The following is a 27,345-nucleotide window of genomic DNA, read 5'->3' as shown; positions in this document are numbered from 1 at the left end:
ATTTTAGTGTGATATCGGATATTGTACATTAAAAAACATTATTCACACCTCTCTGTTTTCTTACCCCAAATAATGACATCATTCCTCTTTCTGACCTTTTCTAAGTTCCTGTGTTGATGGCGCTACATTTAGCTCAAGAATTCATTGTCTGGGACTCACATATTGTGATCTCCCTACGGACAGACCATATGCATGAGTTGTTACAGCATTTCAAGACTAACATGTGTGTCATAATTAATATAAAATTGGCCTGTAGTTTCTTCCAGTTAAGTCCAGGGCCATTTATATTTCATAGCCACTTATATTTCAGTTTAGTCTGCATAATCCTAAATTAACTATGACTACAGACTTAATTTCTCTTGTTTATGAAATTCTATTCAAGATTATTTCATACTTTAAAATTACAAGGTGTTGCTGAATCAATGACTTTACTTCCAAATTCATAAGCTTGAAATGAAAATGTTGCTACATTCCTAGAATGTCCAAAAATGTTATCTTCAAAAGGAAAAAAAAATTAAAATTAGTATTTTAAGGCTCAGTATGTGTTTTATAATATTGTATTCCTATCATTTGGTTATTTCTGTGCTAACTTCTCACTTCTCGGGCAATTAGAATATAGATAATGGAACACATGAAAGGTTCTAGCAATGGTATAGCTATGCATTGCAGTATTTATAACTTAGTCATAACTTTCTGATCTCTTCATAACCAATGTAATTCTTTGGGGATAGAACTGAAAGTGCAATAATAAAGCAGATGCCACTTTTCCTATGTGCTTAAAACAAGAAAAAACAAACAAAAAATAATGTCCATAATCTGTCAGTATTAAGTTGTAAGAAAATATATTTATTTTTTTCCATGACAATACTATGATAAAATTGTTAAATACATGCATGTTTTAAAAACAGACATAGTAACATCTTTAGAGTTAACAGCCAAGCATACTAGTTTTACATTTAAGGTGGCTTAGTAATAGGTTACTTATATTCTATGTTCTTGCTACAACCATGTTTTCCAAAAGATTCGGAAACTAAAAATTCTGAAATTATACCAGGATATAAAATGTTCAAATTTTCCATTCTAATACCAACATAATCTCCCAATTTTCAAAAGGCATAAAATAGCTCAGTTGTTATCTCTGTGCATGGAGTTATTTTATTCCATTCAAAACTCGGAATTCTGTGAATCAGACTGAAACACACAAACGTACTGCAATCTATAGTTTGCTTTCTGTATACGTAGATTTAATGTTTCTTTATATGATTAAGCATGATTTTAGGAACAGAATATCACAACTGATCATTCAGGTTAAAAAAATAGTCTGTAGTGGTAAACATTTCAAGAAACGAGAAAGGGAAGTTTTGGATTTGCAGTTTCTCCCTATCTTTCAGCAATATTTGCACACACCTGACGAAACAAAAATTAGTAAACAACTACTAGTATTTATAAAATGAAAATATTTAACATATAATATCCCCTTTTAAAAAACACTCATTCTACAAACAACCTTATAAAGGACAAAGACTTGTATCTGTTCACAGTATGTGTGTTTTGTAAACAGTAATTCGTTATAATGTAATTTTGAAAATAAAAACTATGGTGACTTCTGAAGAATTATTAAGGACATCTGATTTATGGCCAGCTGATGAAGGAGAAGAAAAGGGAAGACATTCCCACTATGAAAGTTGCAAATTTTCAATGGTTTTACCTTTGAACATACCTTTAAGGTAGTATCATCTGAAATTTAAGATATTTCTCTTTCTATTAAGGTCAATCTCTTTCAAGCAATTCTGAATTGAAATGCATTTAAGAAAAAGCTGTTCTCCTTTTTGAGAAAGTAGTAAGATAAAACCCCAGGGTATCATATAATACCTACACTTTCACAACAATGACCTGAATAATAGTGTGTTGTTTGTGTAGTGTTCAACTATCCATAACATATTCACATTTTTCCTAATCATTATGTCAGAAGGAAAAAATTAAATAGCAGGGCATATCATAAATAATGGGAAAGGTATTTGTAATCAAACCCAGGGAAGAATATTTGAAAAAAAATTATGAAAATCATTATTAGTATTGTCTTCTAAAATCAAATGCAAAAATACTAATACCAATGTTAAATATAATAGTTAACTTGTTTATTTTTAAATGATTATGGTATTACCATCTACAATCTCTGGATCTTTTATAATTCATCTCTGGAATGATTCAGAAATTGAAAGATATCTATTTAAAATGGAATCATCCTAAGGGAAGTACATTTTAAATACAGAAAGAAATTCAATATATTCGAGTGAGCCATTCAGTTGGGTGTACAGAGTATTCTGGGTTTAAGTGCAGCAAAAAGATCTATGTTATTGATCTTTGAAAAAAATTTTAAGCTCTGATTGGCTACTGCAAAGGCAAGCTTAGAAGATATAAGTAAAGGCAATAAAAGTAAATTTCCTTATCAATTAAACAGTCATGATTTTCCCATTCACTTATTTTTGTTTTTAGGGTATTCAAGTTATACCCACTAAAAAGAAATTAAGTAATTACTGCTTTGCATTTGGATAATATTAGATCAGTTACAGTTTACCCACTTAAGAGCTTCTGAACTTATTGTTTCTATGGTTCTTCAGCTAGGCACTTGAACATCAAAACAGAGTTTCCCTGTTAAAACACTACTTTTAATTTTCATAAAAATGTTGCACAATTAGGAGTTGTCTTGCACAGGTAAATTCTGTTATAACTTGGACATTTATAATCCAAAATATTAACATTCTTGATATGGGGAGAAATAAGTGCTACTCTCAGAGTCCTGATGTAACTCAATGTCATAATCACAAGGTTTTGGCTATAGTTAGATCAAATCACTACATTCCCAGGAATTCTATCATATACAATAAAGTTTTACATATAAATTAATTGAATATTATTAATCCTCTATACTGGTAATAAAAATAATTCTCCAGTATTATAATTAGCATGAATATGATCATGTAATAGTTAAGAAAAACACACTAATTGAAAAGGAATACAAATTTTACTACCCTGGTGAAATAGGTTTAACTATTCTTAATAGCCTTGATTCACAATCCATGACAATAAATTGATCAAATGCAAACCAAGTAATTTCCAGTGATAGCCTATGGTCATGTCTAAAAGATGTATTTCCATTAAGTTGACATAAATCATTTTCTTTTGTGAAAAATTTTCTTCTGGATGCAAAAGACGGGCACTTTGTTTCAGTAGGAAATACCAGTTTAAAATAAATGCTTAAGAAATAGTTTATCAAAAGAACAATTGCTTATATTAATCAATTAAGCTCACATCAATTTACTGTTTGTTTGCTAGAACACAGACTACTTGGTACAAACACGTCCTAAGCTGTGTGCCTACCATATACAAAAGAACAATGAAAACTCAAAATTAGGGAGAAATAAGGTATCTAGTGCTGTTTTTGCATAAACTGGTCTCCCCAGTTTTCACTCCTAGTCCTCCAAAGAAGGCTTGAGTCTTCCAGTCAATAGTCTCAGACCTGCCCAATATTTGGGAAACAACCTTGAATTTGCATGCTTTGGGACAGAACTCAGTCAATAAAAAATTACTCAGTGAGCTTGCCTTAGTAATTCATTAATGATCTCACATTTTACTCTTGAGATACACAATTTTACTTTCAAAATTAAAAAAAAAATGGAATTTTATTTATACTAATGAGAAAACAGTAACAATTACTTTAGGGCAAATTAAAACAAAAAAGTTTTATCAAATGATATGCCTGAGCAGAAGAAAAATGTAACATTATATTTTCTGACTATTGACATGTCCTGGGAATACCTTCATTTCAATATACCATCAAAATGATTTCAAATTCCTTTTGGAAGAAAATATTCATTAATCTTCCATATAATAATCAGATTATCCAAATACAGAAAGAATTACAATGTTCTTTAAATATGGACGTAATGAGGACAATTAAGAAATTACAGGGCTAATCAACAAGAATACGAGTTGCATGAAGTTTTAAGAATGTGACTCTTACCACTGTTTCTGAGAGTGCGATGGTACTGGATGTTCCAAGTACAATCCTTCAGATTCCTGAACCGTGAAAATGATGCTGGCCTGGAAAATGAGGCTGTTATTTCCGCCCTTAACCTTTGCTGTGAATGGTTGCCTCTGGCTAAGCTGCAGGAATAAACCGCCTCTACAACTAAGCACACGAATACACACGTCAACTATCCAGATCCTCAGGGCTACAATCTCAAATCCAAGCATTGACAGCTTCCACACACAGATGTCAACTCATGCAATACCCGATGCACAAGGTCTATCTATGTCTAAGGCCCAGCTGTGACTTCTAACAATGTTCTATGAGTATTGTTTCCTTAAGATGGCCACTCAAAAGAAATTCAAGTGTAATGACCACCGTCATTTCCATTCCTCACAGGGAAGCTTGATTTCAGAGGGGCTTCTAAATAAGCGGACTTACAAGGGATGTGAAAATGTGTCCCTAAGGCAGTATTTGTCAACCAGTGTAATGTAACATAATTCTAGTTTATACACTTAGAATTTTCTAACCAATGGTTGGGCTTTAGTTAAGAGGGATTTCCCAATTATTTTCTCAGTCAGGAAGGGCTGGAGGGAACACATCACACATCAATCTCTTCCCCAGGGAGCAGAGCTAATCTGATTGGACAGAACAAGGCAACAGACCGCCTTTCCCATGTGGGCACGGTCCAGCTGACAACCTGCACATTCACCAGGGTCTCCAGCACCATAAACAGCAGGGTATGTGGCAGAGGGCATTTCTCTTGCCCTCCTCCCTCTCCCTCCCCTCTCCCAGTGTTGAGTGTTGCCCCTACCAGTCCAGGTGGGGCAAGGGTTGGGAGGTCATACCTTCTGATCTGTACAGTGGTCTGCCTGTCCTCCTCACATCAGTGGCGAAAGACAGGAGACCTGTTTTGGCTGCTGACTTAGACCACCTTCTTTTAAGCATGTTACATGGAGCTTGTCCAGACTAATAAAACATTCTGCTTCTAGTAATTCTGCTCTCATTAGATGATCTTTGTGGGTGGAAATCCAGAGGGTAGAGGGAGAGGTGAGTGCACACATCACCTTTTTCATGCAGGAAAAGTAGCCAAGTGTTGGACAGAGTGAAAGGACTCAGGACCCCCTGTAACGTTCACCATTAGCCAAACAAGCTGGTCACCAGAGAGGCTTGTGGGCACCAGAAGGGCACTGGAGCCAGGTGGTCCTTGATGAAGTACACATACACTGATCACAGAGATCAATCTTTTCTGGCCTTCTCCCGTGGTCTGAGGTTAGCGCTGTTTAGATTGACAAACTTTTAACTCAGCCAACACTTACTCTAAAGAGGTAAACTGGAGGAGAAGAGGTTCCAATAGGGAACGAGGGATGAGTTGAGCATGAAGGGATTACGGTGAGGATAGCTCCAGCAGAAGAGAAGGCAGCCCCGGGACTCAGTCAGGGGTGGAAGCTGAGGCAAGGAACCCAAGAGGAGAAGACAACAGGGCAAATTCTTTAAGGGATGGCTCTGTTTTGATATTTTTTTCACTGCTGAAGATCTCTGTGAGCTATTGTATAGTTTTAACATACTACATGTGTACATAATTAATTATATTTCATTCCACATGTCCACAGATCACAAAGCTGAGGAACTTAGCTGAACCCTAGAAGCTAAGGTAAGGATTCATAAACAGAGTACCTAAATAGATTTTGTCCCTTGTCACCCAGTGGATTTTTCCACAATGTGGTTTTCATAAAGATACATTATGAGTTAGGAAAAAAAAAAAAAACAACTGATGCATCATTTGCAAAGACATTACAGAACCTCAAATGATTAAAAAACAGGCATATCTTGACTTCTTGACTGACTCAGCTATTTCACAGTCTCGAGTCATTTTGTCTTAACTATCAAAAGTCAAAATGCACAGACAATCCAAGGGCAGGGAAAATATTAGAGTATTTTGTTTTCATTCTCCTTTTCCAAAGACCACCTTCATTCCAGATGTCACTTACGAAAGAGGAGGGGGGGAGGTCAGGGGTGGGGGAGGGTGTTGTGAGACAGATGCCCCCGGCAGCTCAGATGACTCCCACCTACACCATATACAGCGTGCCCGCCGCCAACCAGCATGTCACAGAAAACAGCCCTTGAGTAACTGCTCCTGTAAGAAGCATTATGTTTTTAGTTTTAGATTTAAAAAATTGAGGACTGGATCAAATAATCTGGACTGATAATCATTTAAGAGGTCAGAATCGCCAAGATGCAAGATCAAGAGAAAAGCTCGCTTTGGGGCGGGGTCAAAGATCTATGGCCCTGGCTTCTCGGAGGAAGGAAAGCCAACCAGAAGCATCTGGATAGCTAATGCCGCTGGCTATTGCTTAGTAGTCGTCTCAAATAGTAAATTACTGGAATTATATGCTTATGAATAACATTGAAAATGCTTAAGTGTCACAAAAAAAAACAAAACAGGTATTTTAAAAACTTAGAACAACAATATTAGATATTTAACTTTTAAATATTAAGGCAACCGACTGCAATACAGGAAGCGGGCATGAAAGCTGAAGTTAATGGGGAGGTTCAAAAAATCTACCAAAGCAAGAAAACACGATTCTAATTTGGGCTAGTCAGTGTCACACTCTTTTTCCAAGTTTGTACCCCTGAGACCACTATTTGGTAACCCATTATACAGTAGGCACAGAAATCAGCAAACTTTGCCAAACTAAACACTAAAGAGCTGTCACTACATTAAACCTTGCGTTCATTTCTTAAATGCTAAGGACAGAGGCGAACAATTCTCAAAGATTTAACACCTGTGCTTGGTTTTCATCTAGAATGGAGTAAATGTCAGGCAGATAGAGGTCATCTTGTTACTTCTGACATTTTTCTCCCTCGCCTTCAAATCCACTTGCAATTCCATAGCGTACATATGGGAAAACCGTTAACAACACAACAGAACGCAGTTGCCGCGGGATTTGTTTTCACGTGTGGGCTAGGCCGTGAGCCTAGAAATGCTTGTGGAAGGTAGGGTGGTGAGGACTCTTTGGCTCGAATCACAAATCTTGAGTTTTGTAGGATGAACTTCCAAGTTACTCAGCGGGGCTTTCAGACTACATTAAAAGCATATGAATACTTTTAGTGTAATCTGCACGTGGTGACATCCACCTCACCAGCAATACTTCACAGGATCCTCCAGGAGACCCAGCGCTGACACAGCAGCACTAGCAATGAGAGCTTATTGAGATGGCAGACTGAAGTGACAGGGGGGCACCATTAGTCATTTGGCTTGTTCTGAAAAAAGTTTGAAAAGGACCACCCACCGCCGTTAGATTTCGGAGAGTCTTCATCTCTAGGCGGGATCAAAAATTGCCGGGAGTTAATAGAGCATGGGCTCCCAAAAGACACGATCTCGCTGTTGCTGTCTGTGGACCTAGGGGAGTCTGGGGACACTAAGTGCCACATGTTTACATCTGCCTGAGGTCTGTAGCCTGCAGTTTTGTCTAGGTCATCTTCTGTGGTTAGATCTTCTACAGCAGAAGTCACGGGGAGGTGCATTTGGGGCTTATAGCCTGCTCCCCCTATAGGCTCATTTTCTTGTTCTTCCTCTGGTTTGGCCTGAGGCTGGTACATGGACTGGACATCAATGTAAATGACCTGAGAAGTGCCTGCAGCTTCATCCACTCCCGGATTGGTTATTTCCTCCTCAATGACAGGTGGACAGTAAGACACAACCACATGGTTTTCGGGTTCTGCCTCCGAGTTATCCTGTGGACGCTCCGCTATTGGGGAGATTATTTCTGTATCTTCTATTTTAGGAACTATTGATCGAGCTTCCAGGACCTCAACGTTATTTGGGGTACAAGGGTTCATTTCCAATGTTTTAAGAGCACTGTTTCCCTAGAAATAAATACAAGAATGGCAATTAAGGCTAGCAGTAATGGTTTCACATTTACATTTGCTTGTAAAAACCTCTCTTTGAGCCTCTGTAGCGCATATGAGAGCAAAGTCATTTCTACAGATCAATGTTTTCCTTGCTATTAATACCAGTGGAAAAAAGAGCCCAGTACAATTTACAATGAATAAATTGAGGAATTCAGCAAATGTTAAAAGCACTGCTATTTTTTCAGGATTCTTTACTCAGAATGACATTTGCATGTTAATAACTTTTCAGGAAAGACAGATAAAAGGAAGCCAATACTTCAAAGATATAGGAAAGAAAATAAAGGATTACCTCGCAGACACTCTTTTGAAACTGTAGTGCTTTACAATTTTCTGGATTTGGAATATCAGGGTAGAAGGTTTCCTTAATCCTTTAAATAAAGAACAATCAAATAAGTTTAATAACATAAGATTACCCATAAGGCAAGTAAGTTCGTAAATCATCGTGCTTATTTTGACATTTTGTAAGATGAACAAATATCTGAGATAAAAATGGAAGCGGAGTTTCAGTGTGCTCATTCACTACAGCTTTCTGTAGAATGCACATAAAAGTTCCCATATATAGAAAACTGTAAATAACACACGTACTTCTAGAACAACCTCTTATGTATTTTATGAAAATGGAAAGTGAAGAATTATAATGGTGATTGTGCTATTAAGTCAAAAGTAAAATACAGCCATTACTCAGCTAACCCAATATATATACTGCAAACTGGATTAAGTGTGACCCACTGCTTAGGGAACATGCTTGCATTATGCAGCTTTCCACTACTCATCCCAGGCTCTAGGCTATCAGAAAAAGGAAGGCTATTAATCTTGAGTGGAAAAAAAAGCAGACAAACACAAGAAGTCCTATCATCTTTACAGTTGTTGAAAAAAGAACTTACTGGTTGAAATTTCTGCAGGAAAAATAATGCTGTTAATGTCTGGAATTTCTCTTTACTTTGTCTTTTTGTAGTATTGAAGTAATTTTTAAAATGAGATTTCTGGTAATGAGAACATGGCTATTCCATAGCCCTAAACTATTATTTTGATTTATATGTAGGATCACTAACACACATTCTCTTCTTTAGTACAACTGATAACATTTTTAAAACCAGGGAGGACCATCTGTGTATGAACAAAGACATTTGCTTCAGTGCAGGACAGCTGCTGCCAGTTGATTGACCTGCTCAGCCCCTGCTTATCTCACCTCATCTCACCTCCACCCTCACCCTTCACCTCACCTTACCTGTCACTTCACCTCATCTCACCTCAGCTCACCCTTCACTTACTTTTCCTCACCTCATCTTCCGTCCTCGCTCTCCTGTTCTACTCAGACATGTAGATCTTACTTTCTCCAGAAGATCAAACTCTTTCCAATTTCTGGGCCCTCACAGATGCTATTCTCTCTGCCTGGAATATTCTTTCTCTTTCTCCTTACTCTTTGGGACACTTCTCGTAAGAAATTCACACCAGGAAGTGATATGGTGTCCCTGCTATTCTCTCATGGTACCCAGTGCCCTTCCTTGTACCCGCTCACACTCTACAAGCATGTATTTATTGGATGATTATGTATTAATTGGATGATTATGGGTTCAGTGTCCATCTTCCCCACAATACTGTAAGTCTGTTAGGACAAGGCTTATTTGTTCACCACTATGTTCCCTTCCACATAGGAGGGGTCATTTGTATTGTTGAATACTTGAGTAAATGACCAGATTTTTCTAACCAGATCACTAGGAAAAGTAGGCTCTTAATCATTAAATAACACTTAACTCTGCATATAGCTATTGTTGCCATCTTTATTCGTGTAAGTCCTTTTTTTTTTTTAGTACAAATGCTATCACTTTAAATTACTAGCCAAGACAATAGGGAAAATTACATTTTTACCCTACTAATTTGAAAACTTTAAATAATATACCATGTTCTTGCTTAATATTGAATCCAATATTAATTTGAACTAAAAACAATCATTTTTTACTAGCTTCAACCAAAAGTGATACCATTATTTTTTATTTATTTATTTTTTTTGCACACCACATAATGACTTTTTATTTCCCATGAATCCCTAATCAGGTTCCTTTGTTCACAACCAAGAAGTTAAAAAAAAAAAAAAAGATTTAGTTTGCAAATTTTCACTATATTGTTGGATAAAGTTGGGATTAAGGTGGACTAGAACTTTAAGATTACAGTTAATCAGTTTTTAAGATTTTTTTTTTCTTCTTCTTGTGATTTTGATATTTTTGCTGTTTTGTTTTGGCTAGTGCCTCCCGATGATTTTCTTTTGGCATGGACTTAATTCTCTTCCAGGAATAGAGGACTTTTGTTTGCCACACTTGACGGAACCTGGAGACTGGTTTTTGTTCTAAACTGGAACCCTGAGAAATTATCATCTGAGCCTGAATCCCAGCATATACACATCTGACCTTCAGCAACATAGAAATGGGGGCAAAAAATGAAAGGGGGAATATGTTGGGGAGAAAGGACGCCCTGAACAAACTCCACAAACTCCACTACACAGGTTTATGTGGACTCCTCCCCCCTACTCCAGACTAAACACCGGGAACTACAAATCCCATAATGCAAACTTCATGGAAGGAAGGATTGGAGGGAACTGAGGGTGGAGTTAAACAGGCCCGGTATATAACCTGATAGGTGGCCCTTGGGGGTTCGCTTGGCATTTCGCCAGCTCTCTGTATGCTGTGTGGGCCCTGTGTGCCATGAGGGATTCCAGCTCGATGGAGCTAGTAGGATGCATTCACCAATTTATCTCCCTCTCCTTGAGTTCTTCATTCCCCCTTCTTTTGTAAATAAACCATTTATGAACTTTTCTGTGTGCCTGTCTGCAGTTCAGTCTTAAGTTCTCCGGTGAGGACCCACAGTCAGGCAACCCATTTTATATCAGCGTTACCCTGTAACATGAATCACAGGGAGGACACAAAAGGGGGAGAGTGATGGAACTCATCACTTCATTGAGAACTCACTCAGTATGTTTTATGATTTGTATGGGAATATTAAGGCTGAGTTAAAGAACAAAACAGTCAGTATAGGGAAAGAGCATAATGGTGTAGTTGATCTGCCAAAAACTCAAGGTACTACGGGGTAATAAATGCTTTAACATACGGAGGGTGTTTAGTGGCATGGTTGTTCATCGACTGATATTCACATTGCACTCGGGAGTATCATAGGTGTTAGATTTTTGCTAGGAAGAGCGGGGCGGGGCAGGAGGGGGCAGGGGAGGGGAGGAGGGGGGGGCAGGGGAGGGGAGGAGGGGGCAGGGGAGGGGAGGAGGGGGGGGCAGGGAGGAGGGGGGGCAGGGGAGGGGAGGAGGGGGGCAGGGGAGGGAGGGCAGGAGGGGAGGGGAGGAGGGGGGGGCAGGGGAGGGCAGGGGAGATCTGAAGCACAGAGCATAGTGGAGCAGCAGGCACAGAACGAAGAGACCATCTGCTGCACCACATGCGCTCTAGCTCCAGGCCCCCTGACGGGGCTAACTCCCACAGCTCCCACGCTCCTTGCGGGTAGCTCCCTGGCCGGGGCTTGAACTCAGGCCACAGCGGTGAGAGCGCTGAGACTAACCCCTAGGCCATCCTGGCGGCCCCGCCAGAGGCTGAGTTAAATGGAGCCTTTAACCTTTATTAGGAGGCTTCAGGAGAACTACTGACAGCTGCTCCTCCAGCAAGTCAGAAGAGACTGCGGCTGCCCTGCCCTTCCCTCAGCGATCATCACTGTCTCCTCCTCAGGCCCGTGGGTGCTGAGGGAAGATGGCTTTCAGCGGCACCTCCACGTCTTCATCGGTGACAAGAGGGGGCAAAGTATGGGGATTTTTCAATTCTAAAACAAGTATTTTTCATTGATGAATCAGAAGAAAAACCTACACAGTTCAGAAAGTAATCAGGATTGTACTGATCCTGAAAGATTTCTTTGGTGATGATCATGTGTATAAATCAATATTTAGAAGTTTCTAGAGAGTTAAGTCTGCAGACTTCTGATGTCCTCATAGAATAATGAATGCTCTTAGTGAGCTGAAGAGACTCAAAAAAAACAAAGTAAATAATCCAGTCACAAAATGGGCAGAAGAGCTAAAAAGAAACTTCTCCAAAGAGGAAATGCAAAGGGCCACCAGGCATATGAAAAAATGTTCAACATCACTTGCAATCAGGGAAATGCAAATCAAAACTACCATGAGATACCATCTCACACCAGTGAGAATGGCACATATTAAAAAAACTAGCAACAACAAATGTTGGCGAGGATGTGGAGAGAAAGGAACTCTCCTGCACTGCTGGTGGGAGTGCAAACTGGTCCAACCACGATGGAGAGCTGTGTGGAGATTTCTGGACCTGCTAAAGACAGAGCTTCCGTAGGATCCAGCGATTCCACTACTAGGTATTTACCCAAAGGACACAGAAACATCAATTCCAAAGAGCACCTGCACCCCTATGTTTACAGCAGCACTGTTTACAATAGCGAAGCTTTGGAAAGAACCCAAATGCCCAAAAATAGATGCCTGGATCAAGAAGAGGTGGTGCATATACACCATGGAATATTACTCAGCATTCAAAAAAGATAAACACATGCAATTTGCAGCAACATGGATGGCGCTGGAAGGGATCATGCTCAGCGAAATAAGCCAGAAAGAAGACGAAAAACACTGGATGGTCTCACTCATAGCAGGAATTTAGAAACATCTTGGAAGGTGCAGTGATTTATCTCTCCATATCCTCCAGATATTTCTTAGGTCGTAAGTGTCTTCTAGTACCACCGTCTCTTCTCCCATCAGTATACATTCTGTTTGCCTTCCTTGCTCCTAGAAGCTGCCCAAGGACATATGACAATATTCTAAGATCTTTCCAGGCCCTCCATGGATGGCAGTGGTTTCATATCACGCTCAAAAAATCTCCTGAGGTTGTGACCTCAGGGCGCCGCAGCGCTCCGGACCGATACCATTATTTCTTAACACATAAAGTTAATAATCAAGCCTTTAAGAACAAAGCAGGAAGGGCAAACGCAGGTACCATTACCATTCTCGCTTCCGATAGCAAAGGATACTTGTAACCACCCCAACAAGTACAGCCACAGCCACTGGGATGAGAATGGCGATAATTAGTCCCACAGCTGAAAAGAGAGTAGTGCAAATATTAAAATCATCATTTTTAGTGCACAGTATAGAACAAGATTATATTAGAAGATTTTTAAATTGGTAGATTATTTGAAGAAAAGTTAATCCTAACTATTCCAGGAACATGAAAAATTATTTAAATAGAACCTTAAAAGTCTTGCAATAATTGTTATACTAATATATCAATTCTTTAGAACAAGGTTTCTCTATCTTGGCGCTATTGACATTTTAGGCCAGATATTTCTTCACTGTTTATGTCGGGGGCAGAATTCAGCACATCCTTTAGCCTCCAACCACTATCTAGTGATGACAACCAGAAATATCACCAACATTGCCAGGGGCCTCTGAGGGGGTAAAGGTGCCCACAAGGGCCACAGTCTCATGACTGTTAGGAGAGCTGTGCATGTTCTCACTCTGGGGCAGAGAACAAGCCAGGGTCAATTTGAAGTCAGGTTCCTCACACCTCCCCCATTTCTGTTTTCTAGCTCAACGTATTTAGTGCATTTCACACATTCTTAAAGGATATTTCTTTCACTGTTTCCTGGCTATGTGAAAAATCACAGAGCAATGATGACAAAAAAATTTATAGGTTGACCATTATAGAACCAAAACATGAATCTAGAACTCCAGACTCATGTGCCCTTAATTCATTAAATGCTTAGGTATCCAAATAGGAAATGGCTTCTAATAACCGGTGAGGATTAACACAAAGTTATTTCATGGCCTCTGAACACCGTTTCTACCTACTATAAAAATGCATCAGAATATGAAATTTTAGAAAAGGGGGCTGCTACATAACCAAAAATCGCGAAAAGCACTATGCGCTGAACTACCACACTACGCAGTATTTAGCTCACAGTTTTCCTTTGTCACCACAAACATGCTCTTCTCCGGACCCATTCCACCACCCGTGTAGGCTTGCAAGACCAGGTGGTAACTTGTTTTCCCCTGCAGATCAGCAATTCTCAGTGTCTTCTGGGATACATCAGTAATATTCTTGACCTTTATGTCAGAACGACCTATTTTTAAAGTAAAGAATATTATTACTGATCCTGGCACCATTTTAAACACATGGCTGTGCACACCTGTCATGCCCACATCCCAGGAAATTGAGTCTGGCTGCTGGTCTGGGAGCAGCCAGAGCCACGTACAAGTTCCACCTATGTCAGTGAGTGGCTTGTGATCTGGGTCTGTTATTCCAGCCCCTCTACCTGTGAAACTGCTATGTCACAGCTTAACTCAAAGGGCTAAGGAATGTTGCAGAGACATTCTCTAAGATAATTCTGCACAGCAAGCAGAGAATCAATAAAGGTCACTTCTCTTTACTTAAAAGCACACACAAACACACACACATGCACACACACAAAGCCCACCATAATTAAACCCACTGCAGGGGGCTTGGGGGCAGGGGTTACTGTCACTGAGGCTGGTTGGCCTATGAGTTGGGTGGGACTCAGGCATCAAGCATAGAGATGACTCCAAGCCATCTGCGTAAAAGGCAGTGCACCTGAGTTCTCAAATGAGATGTCAGTGAGGAAGCCTCTGAATCACTTTAGACAGAAATGTGAAGAACTGTTTCAACCATTGCTTTTAAAACTTTAACCAAAATAATAGTTTAAGAAATAAATCATACTAAATGGCTAATAGCAAAAAGTAACAGTTCCCTACCACACTTTCCTCCCACCACTTACAACTACTTTAAAATCATGCTATCAGTTTCTTTGAGTACTGACTTTCATACTTCAAAGTGAACTTAGATCGGCAGTGATTGCTTTTTAAATTTCAGACATCATCAGCTCATGTCCTGTGAGGGTCAAGACTTAGCTCTCTCACACAGCTGCTTCTCCTCCCCCACCTCTCCCCTCAATCACCTCCTCCCATTATTCATATTGAAGCATCAAAACATTTGGTAAACTCAGTGTTTGCATGACTGTGATCATATCAATAATGGACTACTGCCGAGTGGCACGGGCCATGCTACTCATGCTATCTGACAAGGTCTGGGCATGAGGCAAGTTTCTGAAAAGTCAGAAAACTCCACAGCTGGCTCCTGCTACTTCCTTTCATTTGTTTGTGGCAGTTATTGAAGCCATGGAAATTTTCTATAAGCTTTAGAATAACAGAATGAGCGTTGGCATCAATGCCAGTTTCAGTAATGCATACCTCAGTAGTTTGAGAAAAGTACCTTCCAACATGATTGATAATGAAACGGTTTCCAATATTTCTCCACGTCCTCCGATTTGTAATTCAGTTACCATGAGTAACATTGAGTTCTCTAACAAACCAAGCTTGATAGAACTGATGGAACTGAGCCCAGTAAAAGTCCCCACTAGAGAAGGCCCTGAGGCGCCCTGGGAAGCGAAATGGTCTGAGAGAAACACACCACATATTGTTCCCATGGTACCGGGACCCTTTGCTTCTATATAGAAAATAGGAAGCCGCCCTCGATTTTACAATGCCTGCTTAGCCCTGTTTCACAGTTACCTAGCTTGACTGCATAAATCACCTTGCGTATAGCACCTGTTTCTATTTTCTGACTAACATATATCACCTAGGAAAATATGTAACCAAGTTAATATAACCAAGTTAATCATAGACTAGGAAAATTAAAAAAAGGACTGTGCACTGTTAATAATCATTAATAATTTCTGAAACAATGTAAAAGTAAAATCAATTATGACTGCATGATGCAATGATCAAATAGCACATCTGATGTATAAATAAAGCCCTGCTGAGACCCTCAGGGGGAGATGTCTGCACCCTGATCAAGTATCAGTGTCTCCTCACGACCTCATCTCCCCCTCGCTTCATTCCTCCAGTTTGCCAACACCGTCTCGTCCTTGCGGAAACCCAGCCCTGGTTGGAGCTGGTCTCTGGCAGCCAAGTGCTAGCCAAACTGCCTGGTATCATCACATTCCCTTGTTTTACTTGCTAAAATTGGTTTCCTTCCTCATTTGCTTGAAGGACTATCTCCTAATTCTTCCCACACACCCTCCAGTGGCCATCCAGCACAATGTCTCACACAGTCCAACTCAACCAAGTCACAGGGCCATCACCTCTGCCTCCCACCAGGGGCCTCCTTCCCGGGCCTCTGTTCCCACACTGGGACCCGCTGCCCACTACTTCCTCAGGCTGGTGCATCTTCTCATAGCTTCCTGAGAGAGGGTGCACAGGGCAGCAAATATCTGCAGCCTTCTGGAAATGCCTTCATTCTAATCTCACATTGGTTGATTGACTGGCCTAGCAGAAAATTTTAGATTGCAAGTCATTTTCACCTAGTGTTTTTTTACAGATGTGGCTGTTAAGGTCTTGCCTGGTGTGCTGCTGAGAAGTCTGCTGCCAGTCCTCGCCCCTGTCCTTGCACAGGAGCTGCTTCTGTTTCTAGAAACCAGTATTAAGCGATTTAGTTGTACTTTGCTTTTCTTTCCTCTCTTTTTGTAGTTAGGGAGGAATTTCTAAGACACGCTACCCACAGTTATGGAAATTAACTTACCTGATTCCAAACCCCTCATCTTAGATGTGTCTCTTTCTCCTTTTTCAAAGTAAAATAAATATCCTCTTAAAAAGCCTCTAAGTTCTTCAACAGGAATATCCTCCCATTTTACTAATATGGAATCTGCAGATGTATCCTCAACAGTGAAATTCGGTGCAACAATTGGAGCTATGAAAGGAAAACAGTCACTAGCTGAAGGACAGTTTACTGCTACAGAATGAGATACTGATGTTTAATGAGATTGCCAGTCCCAAAGATAGCTCAACTTGGGATCAAAATTTTCTTTTTTATCACAAACTTTCAGAGATTTTTATCACAAATACTTTTGTGAAGCTTATATGCTAATAACCAGAGACACAAAGACACAACTTTCAGCTTTTAAACAAAATACATATCTACGGAAGTAACCAAAGCAAAATCTTTAAGTGGCTCTTCAAATAGACTTCACTTGTATGTCCCCTCTGATCAGGTGTCCTGATATCTTTAAAAACTTACAAAGGTCCAAGTTAAGTACTGCTGATTTCCAAGTTATGCATTAAACTTTGTTAATGACAACATGAAGTCATGAACTATACACATTAAACAAATGGAGTAGGAATAAGTAATCAAAGCAGTAATTTTACATTTATCATACTAATTATTCTTTGAACTTTCCTTCAACAAAACATCTTCATTCAATCTATTTGTGGAAATGAATCTTGAAGTAGTTATCCATTTATAACTTCTACCTTGAACTCTTAAGAATACTTAAAACCCATTTAACTTACCCAGTTCTTCTATGTAGCCGATGATGGAACGTAATAGTTGATAGCCTTGGTTTCTGCATCCATACAGGAAAAAATTATATCTTATGCCTGGTCGAAACTGATCTATAGGATGGACACAGTAAGTTAAACTTTTGTAAATAAATGTTGCCATGCATATTTATTTTAGAAATACGAAATTTATAACTTATTCTGAAATTTCCAAAGCTAACTTAAGCAAATTTTCTTATTATGAAAATTACACCCATATTTTCAAAACTGGTACAGAACGAGATTGAAAACTGACTGAACAACAATTAGATTCATTTCTATTGGAATAGTTAGTGATCAAGGCTCCTGTTTTGTTCCTTAAAATCAAGCCATGAAGACCTCTTTCCAGATTTGATCTGGGGTCTGTTTACTAACCAATCCAGGGCCACATCATGCCTCTGCAAATCCCTTCCTTAAATAGAGTTATTTCTGGATTGGACAAAACCCACTGCTTTCCCCTTGCTCGACGATGCAGACACAAAATGCTCCACTCTCCTGAGACATCTCCATGTTCATGGACAGAGCCTCACAGTCTGTTCCTCTTTACAGCATCACTGCTCAGTGTCCTTGAAAGTTCTCATCCTACAGGTCCCTGCTTAACCCCAGCTTCCAATATAGTCCATCTGTGGAGCTGTCTTTCCACCTCAAACCCCTACCACTACATCAGACACCATCCATCCCTATTATTCTCACAGCCCCAGGAGAATGGATGAAGAGGGGGTTAGAATTTATAGAACATACACGAGGACCACCGAAGGCACAGGGGGCTCCATGTGGGGGAAATACAAGGGAAGGTGCAGGAAACAGGCAGGCAGCACGTTGGTAGGTGAGGTGGCACAGGGAGGTGCCATGCCCAGCCATTATAAAGTGAAGAACACGCGAAAATAATGGTTGCCCACAGATAGTAATCTAATGAATGGATGTCCTCATTCATCTTTTCAAGTGAAACAAGCAAACAAGTAGAACTTGTACCCTGGGAGATTAGTAATCAGCAGTGGCTCGCTCTTTTGAACTTCAGTAACATGTCAGGGAAGGTCACCAGAAGGGGATGATATCAAGAAGCACAACTACCAAGGGCTGCAAGTTCCAGAATTCCCGTGGGTGGAGATGCGACCCATGTTCATCAGCTGCTCAGAAGGGCAAGGGCCATGGAAGGAAGGTTCTAATTTTCCAGGACAAGGGAGCTTAGACTGTTGGTTACCGAGTTCCCGTAACAAGGGCTGCTCACGACTCGTCAGCAGTCAGGAAGGTGCGGACTCGCCCCCCACTGTACTGTCCATATCACACTGACACCTTCTTGTCTCACAGCAGGAGGGTGCTGAAGGAGTACATGTCCTTCCCAAGTGGTCCCTCCCTAGACTCAGTAATCTGCACCCCAGGCAAACAAAGGCAAAAGAACACGGAGTGAAACCATTACGCTCAGAAGTTACTAGTCTTTTTTTTCCTCCTGAGCATTAAACGTTGCTCAATCTTCCACATTTTTTAATAGTGCATATTCCATTTTACAGATGTACATCATTTATTCATTATCCTATTTGTTATTTGGGTTATTTTCCGTTTCTATGGTTACAAATTTTGCTGTGGTGAACATTCTTAGATGTCAATCTGTGTTGTTCTCTGTTTGTTAGGACAAATTCCTAGACAATTACTGCATCAAAGGATGCCAATTTCCACAGCTAGACCCCACAACCACCTTCCAGAGATATGAAACCAATTCACACCTGCCCCAGAGGTAAGCTGTGCCTGGCTGTACCAAGTGTTGTTCTTTTTTTAAATATATATATTTTTAAGAACTGGGATTGACAGACACCGGTTCATCTTACCAGATTCTATTATAGTTTCACTGCTGTTGGAGGGGACCTTTTTCCAATCCATAAGGCAGGGCTCAGCCCGAGAGGAGTTGCACCATTTAATAACATAGTCGCAAGTCATGTTGGGGTCGTAATTCCAAGTGAGGAGAATCCTCTTTCTTGTTCCAACAGCTTGTTCTATTTTGAGATCATCTTCAACAAGAGAGGAGGGCATTTTACTGGTGTTAAACACAATCCTATAAGGGGCCTCCCCTGGTGGTGCAGTGGTTGAGCACTGGGCTGCGAACCTGCCTGCAGCCTCTAAAGCGCTGGTTCTATCCCCGGCCGCCGGCGAGGGTCCCACATGGTGCGCAGACCTCTCCTGCCATTCCCGCTGCTCCCCTCAGCAGTGTATTTCATCAGTCTGTCTGTTGTGCTCCCCGCTTTGGTTCTGGTGAATCCTCTCATCCTCCCATGCTTCTGACTGTACCCAGTGCTTGTATAAATAAATAAATATATCTTTAAAAAAACAATCCTACAAGGTAAATCTCAGGCAAATGAGCCAAGAGTTATGAAAATTACTTCACTGCCTAGAAACTTCAAAAGTGCTCAAACTAAATCAAGCTTACAGGTGTTGCTCTGTTATTTTGGTTCTAACAACTACAGGCAATCCCTGTCCATATGCAGAAACTCAGCATGCAGTTGAAAAAAGTCAAAAAGCAGCTCCTGGGATCAGGCAGTAGGAAATCAAGCCTGAGACTGTAGGATCAAGGCCGTGGAGAGGGGGTTGTGGGAACAGGGTTGAGAGAAGAGCTCTAGGGGGCTCCTGGCAGGGATGGCACAGAAGAAACCCACTGGAGGATGTGAATGCACAGTTATTAAGGCAGGAAATCCTCACGGAACAATGATTTGCTCTGGAGCGTCAACCTGAAAGCTAACCTTGTAAATTACTATCTTCTCAGAGACACGTGGAAAAGGTAGGAATACAGATCTTTCATTAAAAACAAACAGAGCTGTTGCCTGTCAATATGAGAGCAGTAACACACATAATCTCAGTCGGTACATTATGCTCAGGATTCACACATTCCCTCTCTCTCCTGTTTGCTCTCGGTCCCCCGCACCCTGCCCAGGGCCTCTCCTCCCTGAGGTGTGCGGCATTCTGGGCCCTGGTGGATCCTGAGTCCCTGAGATATGTGGTGCTCCCCGGTCCCTTCCTCCTAATTCCCCTGAGCCAACGGAAGCAGCAAGACCCCACCAGTAAGAAGCAGCAGAAACAACCTCAAGCAGGAGTTGGAAAGTTTCACTTTGAGGATCCTGACTAGGGTCCTCTTCTAGGCGTGGGTGGTCATAAAAATGGGGCAGGACAGCAAAGGGGGGTCAGGGGATGACCCGGAGGGATGTGAGCCCGGACAAGAGACACAGGTGGCTGTTTAAAACTCACAGAGCTGTTATTAAGGCAGCTCAGCAGGAACGGGCTCATCTCTGGTAATCTGGGGAATTTAACAGGAGACACAAAGCAATTTTACAATTATGCCAGGGTTATTTTTTTAAGCTTATATTGAGGATCTAAGTTAGACTTTCAGAAGAATTTCTTAATATAGTATTCCTACCAATAAAGATGTCTTAGCAACACATCTGCCACTTAAAATGAGATTTTTTTCCAGCCTGTCAGGTGGTCAAATAGCCTCGCTGACAGCATCAACCTTGTGGCCTTGGAGAGGCCAGGAAAACAGCGTTTGAATAAATCATTACACTGTTTCTTCCTAAGAGCAACTCTCCATAATTCTCTAGCACTGCAGTGAAAGGTACTGGGCGAGGGAATGATTGTATCGTCAGTGCAGATGCTCTGAGCCACTACGAAGGACCCGTCTCTCATGAGCATCTACGTGAGTCTGTTTGCTCCTGCTCAGATGTCAAGAGCAGCAAGGGGACGGATGAGAAGAAAGCTGGCCTATAAGAGAGCAAGTCCCACCTTTCAACTGTGTCACCCTCACTTCTCATCACCCTCTGAACTCACCGTTAGGAATTTCCATACTGGGTATTTTAGAAGGTGGGGAAGAGCCGGCCGAATTCTTCGCCACCACACTGATGATGTAGTCGTGTTTATCCAGTTGTATCTCTGCCCTGTGCTGGGGGTCTGGGATCTCAGAAAGGGACTGTGTTTCCTCATCCGACGAGTAAGACACATTATAGGAAAGTATTTTTCCATTCGCTTCATTAATGGGCAAAGGCTAGGAAGAGCAGAAAAACACGTTGTGTTATAAAGTGACGAGGTGGCGAGACAAGACCATGAAATCGAACCTGGACTCCACACTACCCATGACTAGGTAACATCAGAGAAGATGAAGCTGTTACCAGTGTGAAACACAGAGGAGACTCCCGAGACCAGGATAAACCAGGAAAGTGATGTGGAAGAAAAACTACACTTGCTATAAGCAGTGCGAGCACACAGTTACTTGAAAATTAAGTAAATTCAAAACAACATTTATCGTCACTTTTTTCAGAAGCGTGTGCCTGCCAAGCAAAATAGTTCATTTGCTATTCGGAGCCATGTCCTCAGGCCCTTTCCCCTGGGGCTCCAGAGCCTTATGTCAAACCACCACCTACTGGCACTCTCCAAGGACACTAGGGGCACAATGTGCCCAAAACAACTTAATTTCCCAGGCAAATATGATCCCCTGTGGCAAGCAGCAGCACCATTAATCTAGTCACTGAAGTCAGCACCTGAATCACTTCAATATTTTTAACTCTGGTTACATAGTCATCTAGTTTGAACAATACATTGAAGTAGTCTGTATTAAGGACAGTCATTACTATACTTTGGGGGCACCTGACAGACGTCTGAGGGCAACCAGGGTTCTTCAGTCCAAGATGAGGGGAGGCAGCAGATGCAGGGGCCCCACAGACCATCATGACACGACACAACTCAGCTCCACAACACCATGATGCAGTTTTGTAAACATAACATTACGTTTTACTTTCAATAACTAGATTCACTATTTAAAGGACTCCCACTATCACTGTTGTTGCAAAATATGATGTAGGGTGCAACAGTTTACTTCTGAAGTGCATAATCAGATAAAAATATAGTAACAAAAATGTTTTCTATGGTAGAGAAAAATATAGACCAGAATGCAATTCACATGTTACCTAAAAATTCTAAAAAACCATGAATAACTGTAATTGGCATATATTATAATTTAATTTATTTATGGGCAACAAATGGCACCTGAAATATATAAAAAGTCGGCTTCCCATTCACAGAGAGAAAAAGTGTAATGTAAACACTTGGGACTAACTTGCAGCTTCTGGCTGTGTTTTTGACTAGAGAGAGAGACATGGATTTCAAAAGCTCCTCAGGTCCTGTAAAGGCTTCATGGAGCTGAAAGAAGAGTGTTCAGATGTGAGATGGGGATCTGCCCTCAGGCAGCCGTGGTGAAGCAGCAGCAATGAGAATCAAGAGGGTCAGGGGTCAGATTAGGTTCTCAGCAGCAAAGCAAAGCAAACCAGTCAGGGAAGCTCTGGGCTCCATGACAGTCAGAGCACCATTATGTGACTCCAGCGATCTAGCACAATAAACTTATTCAAACTTTCAAGGAAAAACGAGAGATTTACCTTCCAATAGATGATTAAATTTTTCCCGTCAGAACTCCACTCTCTCCATGTGTCTGGTCCCTTTGAAGGAACTAGGAAAGAGATTTAAAATTAACATTTGAACATGCACACCATATGTCAGTTGATAATGTGATTTTCCTCCCCAATATTTGGAATTCTCATGAAAACGGGAAGCAGTCTGGTGGCTTCCACTGAGGAAATGAAGCCATGGAACACGGAGTGCTCAATGCCTGCAAAGCGCACAGCCTCTTAGGATGGGTTCAAGTCACCCCCAGGGCCCTGCTGCTTGGTCCCGGGCTGCCTCCTGCCATGCTTCTATCTGCCCGCAGCAAGTGTGTGCTGGCCCTGCACGGGTTTCCCAGCTGCTCCACAAGCATACCTCAGACTTCTGCATTTCTGTGCCTTTTCTTCCTCTGCCAAGAGCTCTCATTCCTTAAATAAATCATGTGGCCTGCTTGCTCACCTCTAAAGCTCAGCTCAAATGGATATATTTTTAAGAGTGAGGTCTTTTCTAGCCACTCTATTTAAATCCCCTCCCCACGACTGCTAGCCCTCATACCTACCTCCCTTAGAGGTCTTCTTTTTCCTCTGTGACACTCATTACTCCCTAAGAAACTGTTATATGTTTTTAAAATATTCATTTCTAAACCTCTATCCTATAACGCCCATTGGCAGATTACAGTTTTCTTCAGTACATATCCCTCGGACTAGAACAATTCCTGACACATGGCAGGGACTCAATAAATATTTGTTAAGTGAATTAATACATTCATCTTAATGAGGTGTAAATAAAATATTGTGGATTCCCCAGCACCCCTCTCCTCGAGCTGTTGTCTTGGTGCCCAGAGGCCTGCTGGTCAAGCTAAAATGTAGAGTCAGGCAGGGGACCTCTCACCAGGACAAACGTTTTGGTATAAGGAACATACTGGAAAACCAATATCTGCTAGAAGCAGCAGAAAGACATAATGGCCCCCATAATTAGCATAACCAGCTTGATTATCCTGACAGAAAGTTAAGTGTAAATAGGAACAAGGGAGAAGATGTTCTGATCAGCGGGAACAATGGAACCTTCCAGGCAACAACCCCTATTCATTCCCCCCAAGCTTCTGCCAGACACTGATACATCTCAAGCCACATCGCCATGATGCACATTCCTCCACACATTCCGCTATGTACTTGCCTACCTCCCATGAACATGATTCTGAATAAATGTGAGACTGCCTCGGAAAAGGCAGTCCCTAAGGTATAACCCCTCTAGGTCTCTCTCTTTACTTGGACTTTGAGTTGTCTTCCCTCTATCCCACGCTGCTCCCTACTCTGCCGCCCTGCAAAGTGACAAAATATTTCTTCTCAATAGCAATAGCTCATTAGCTGAGGGCAAAAGCTTGTAAGGGAGCCAGTCTGCAGACTGACCCACGATCTCACACACCCTGATACCCATGTCCTTGTGTGCGTCTTCCCACACTTTATCAGGGTTGGCCTGTACACCAATAGGGTAAGGCAGATAGGATGGCATGTCCCTTCTGGATCCCGTGGAGTCCACCATGCTCTCTCTCCAATCACTAAGTCTGGGAAAGTCGGCTGCCATGTCACGAGGACACACTGGCAGCCCCAACAAGGAAAGGCCAACTGCTAACAGCTGTGTGAGTGAACCACCTTGAAAGCTGAAGCTCTGGTCCCAATTAGGCTGCAGGCTCACCCACACCCTGACTGTAGACTCAGACCCAAAGTCATTTTGAGACAATTTGTTATACAGCAGTGGATAATGAATGTATTCTCTCTCCCAACTTACACACAGGATTCATTTTTTGATGGTTCAAATAATTCTTACACATATTGCAAGGCACCTCTCATCTCTCTATTCTTCATGTGAAGAGACACAATCTGGATGAACAGCTATCATTTTTTGTTTTATGGTTGGTTGATTTTTGGAAATTTTATATTCCTTATGTAGTGCAAATAAACCTTTTTAAAAATCTTTTGAATAAGTCTTGAAAATTACACCTAATTCCTACATTTTTGGTTTTTTTAAGTTGACATGTTTTTAATCAAAAACATGTCTCTCATTATGTCTCTGGCAATTATCATACTTAGGAAAACAGTTACCAGATTTCATGACTTTTTTGACCTAGGTACACTATAGAAACTGAAGTTCAAGACCTTTTTGCCTGATCCATTTCTGAGGTCTAGTTTGCAAATATAAATCTCAACAAAATCTCTATGTTAGAAACTGTTTCCTTTAAGGCAATCTAAAGAGATTATTAAAATTCCAGGAGGAGGAAAATGTGAGAAAAATCATCCCATAATCTTCCCATGGTTCCAATTTTAGTTTCCTATACATCATTTTAATATAGTTAGAATCATACTATAGATTAGGCAGCTTAGTCCTTTCATGTATGAGCCAAGCATTTCTCCATATTATCACGAAACTTTAAGTGGCTTTATATTTTTCTGGCAGATATCCTACCATTACACAATTTACCTGAGTATTTCCCTACTCTGAGATGCTTCAATGATATTTTCTTTTAAAAAAGTGTGAACAATTTATAGTAATAATTAGCTATAAATCATTTAGTTGACTTACTGGCTTCTGTGGTTAAATACCGCTTTTCATTGCTCCATTTGCTCCATTTCCAGAAAGTGTCAGAGGAACAACGAATCCGAAAAGTATATAGAGTATATGGTTTTAACTTGTCCACAGCAACGAGGTAACTTGAATTTTCTACTCCTCTGATTGTGAAATTCCGCTATTAGAAAATAAATATGTATATACATGTATAGACACAGTGCTGTGTACACATACTTATATATTTCCACACACACTTTTTAAAATAAAAACGCCCCCTTAATTTGTAATATAAATTGACTGTCCATCAGTTTGCCTCTATATGACCAGAGACAGTTCCTCCACTAAACCTTGAAGCTTAAAAATATTATTCAGGTATTTTCTAGAAATTTCTTGGAGGCAGGAATCCTCTTATGTGTCTTTTTTATATGGCACTTAGACCCTCTAGTATGTACTAAAAATGTAGAACATTCAACTAATACTTATTTAAACTAAGTTAAATTAAAATAAAGCAATTTTAAACAAATTAGAGGATTTACATGCCTCAAGAAAGTCTCTGACCTCCTAATTACATACACTGGAGTTTTGGGATTACATGTGGCATTTGACTAACTTTCTAGAAATCAACAGTAAATTTTCAAATGAATATTTAAGTACAGTATCATTCATTTTGGACTTAATACACATTATGAGATGATGCAGTATAAAAGTCAACCTAAATATTTCAAGTGTATTAGAAAGTCATGTTCTGCCTTATAATGGCCAATTATCAGTTGCTCCCGTGGCTGCACTTAGCAGTTTTAAAAGTCACATATTCCTTCTGGTGCTGACTAGTCCATTAGCCAGTGCTAAAGGTTATAGCAAAAACTACTGATTCATTCGTAAATTTATTGAACATCAGCTATGCACCAGCTACTGTACTAGACCTGGAAACATTCTGAATAGTAAAAGTCAAACTTACATATAGTGTCTACTATTATGACTGTTTATGTGTGAAATATAATGTTACTATATTGAGGTATAATGTCCTGGTGCTTGTAAATTTCTATAATAAATAATCCGAGCACTTACATCTATCAATTTCTTTCTTTTTGAAAACTGTTTATCCAAAACAACATCAACAAAATTTACAGAGGAATCTTACCAATTCTTGTACTGAATTAGCTTTAATAATTTCAACTTGACATAAAAGTTTAATCTTTGCAAAGTTGCCTGGTAGACGCCAGTTAAGGGTGACAGCTGTTGAATTAATATCCTTCACTTTGATTGAAGTAGGAGTACGGGGATGAACTGTAAATGTAATTTTTAAAGATTAATTACTTTAAAAGCTGTTTTCTAATATGACAATTAGGAAACAAGCAAAGCTAAATTAAGAGAGTTACCATTAGTGCTGATTAATAACATTCCATAGTTTGGGATACAAAAGCCTTATTTCTACTACTGACACCAGAAGAACAACAAACATTTTCTACAAACCAGAGTCTCTCAATTGGAGCCAGATTTACTAAAGATCATGGTCTCTACCTTTATGAAACTCCTGCTTTATTTGGGGAATGACAAACAAACAAGAAAGACAATTACAAAATCAAAAACTATTAAAGTCACAGTTTCTATGTAAGTATAAGTATAGACAGTAACTGGTACGGGCATTTAAATATAAGCGTGGTAGGAAAAGTCTTAAAGTGAACATGGGATTAAGATGAGCTTTGAAGGAAGAATCATACTTAAACTGGCAAAATGTATGCTGAAAAGCATTTCAGGTCAGAGAACAGCAAGAACAGAGGTATGATGAGGCAAACTGCACATGACAGAGGTAACAGTACATGTGGCCATTTGAGCTGTGGGAAAGAATCAACTGGGAAAAAAAGGTTGACATGGCAGAGGGCAGATAAATACATACAAACACTAGTACAGAATACATTTTGGCCTTAGGAAAAATCAGCACTAAGGTGCTGGGGAGGGTGTGTTTGCTTAAAGAGGAGCGCGAAGTTCCTTTGGGGCCATGGAACAAACTTGTCCGTGCTGGTGGGTCTGTGAATCTATA

The 27,345-nt window shown here is 40.4% G+C and overlaps 1 protein-coding gene across 6 annotated transcripts in view; it reads right to left on the bottom strand.

Moving 5' to 3' along the window:
• Nucleotides 1-806: 806 nt before the first annotated feature.
• The window catches only part of LIFR (LIF receptor subunit alpha), a 99,045-nt gene continuing 72,506 nt past the window's right edge, over nucleotides 807-27,345 (bottom strand). For all 6 annotated transcript variants that reach the window (XM_054688261.1, XM_054688263.1, XM_054688260.1 and 3 more), the window contains 11 exons: nucleotides 26,446-26,591; nucleotides 25,320-25,482; nucleotides 22,736-22,806; nucleotides 21,138-21,351; nucleotides 19,154-19,333; nucleotides 17,304-17,405; nucleotides 16,537-16,704; nucleotides 13,901-14,062; nucleotides 12,946-13,039; nucleotides 8,235-8,313; nucleotides 807-7,900 (listed from right to left, as the gene is read on the bottom strand). In XM_054688261.1, coding sequence (XP_054544236.1) covers nucleotides 7,277-7,900; nucleotides 8,235-8,313; nucleotides 12,946-13,039; nucleotides 13,901-14,062; nucleotides 16,537-16,704; nucleotides 17,304-17,405; nucleotides 19,154-19,333; nucleotides 21,138-21,351; nucleotides 22,736-22,806; nucleotides 25,320-25,482; nucleotides 26,446-26,591 — 2,003 coding nt within the window. In that variant the 3' untranslated portion in view covers nucleotides 807-7,276. The remainder of the gene's footprint in view (nucleotides 7,901-8,234; nucleotides 8,314-12,945; nucleotides 13,040-13,900; nucleotides 14,063-16,536; nucleotides 16,705-17,303; nucleotides 17,406-19,153; nucleotides 19,334-21,137; nucleotides 21,352-22,735; nucleotides 22,807-25,319; nucleotides 25,483-26,445; nucleotides 26,592-27,345) is intronic.

The sequence above is a fragment of the Talpa occidentalis genome, unplaced genomic scaffold (genome assembly GCF_014898055.3).
Source record: "Talpa occidentalis isolate TD23 unplaced genomic scaffold, MPIMG_talOcc4v2.1 talOcc4.6, whole genome shotgun sequence".
Lineage (NCBI taxonomy): Eukaryota > Metazoa > Chordata > Mammalia > Eulipotyphla > Talpidae > Talpa > Talpa occidentalis.
Note: the sequence above shows the minus strand (reverse complement) of the source record. Positions and strands in the feature narration are given on the sequence as shown.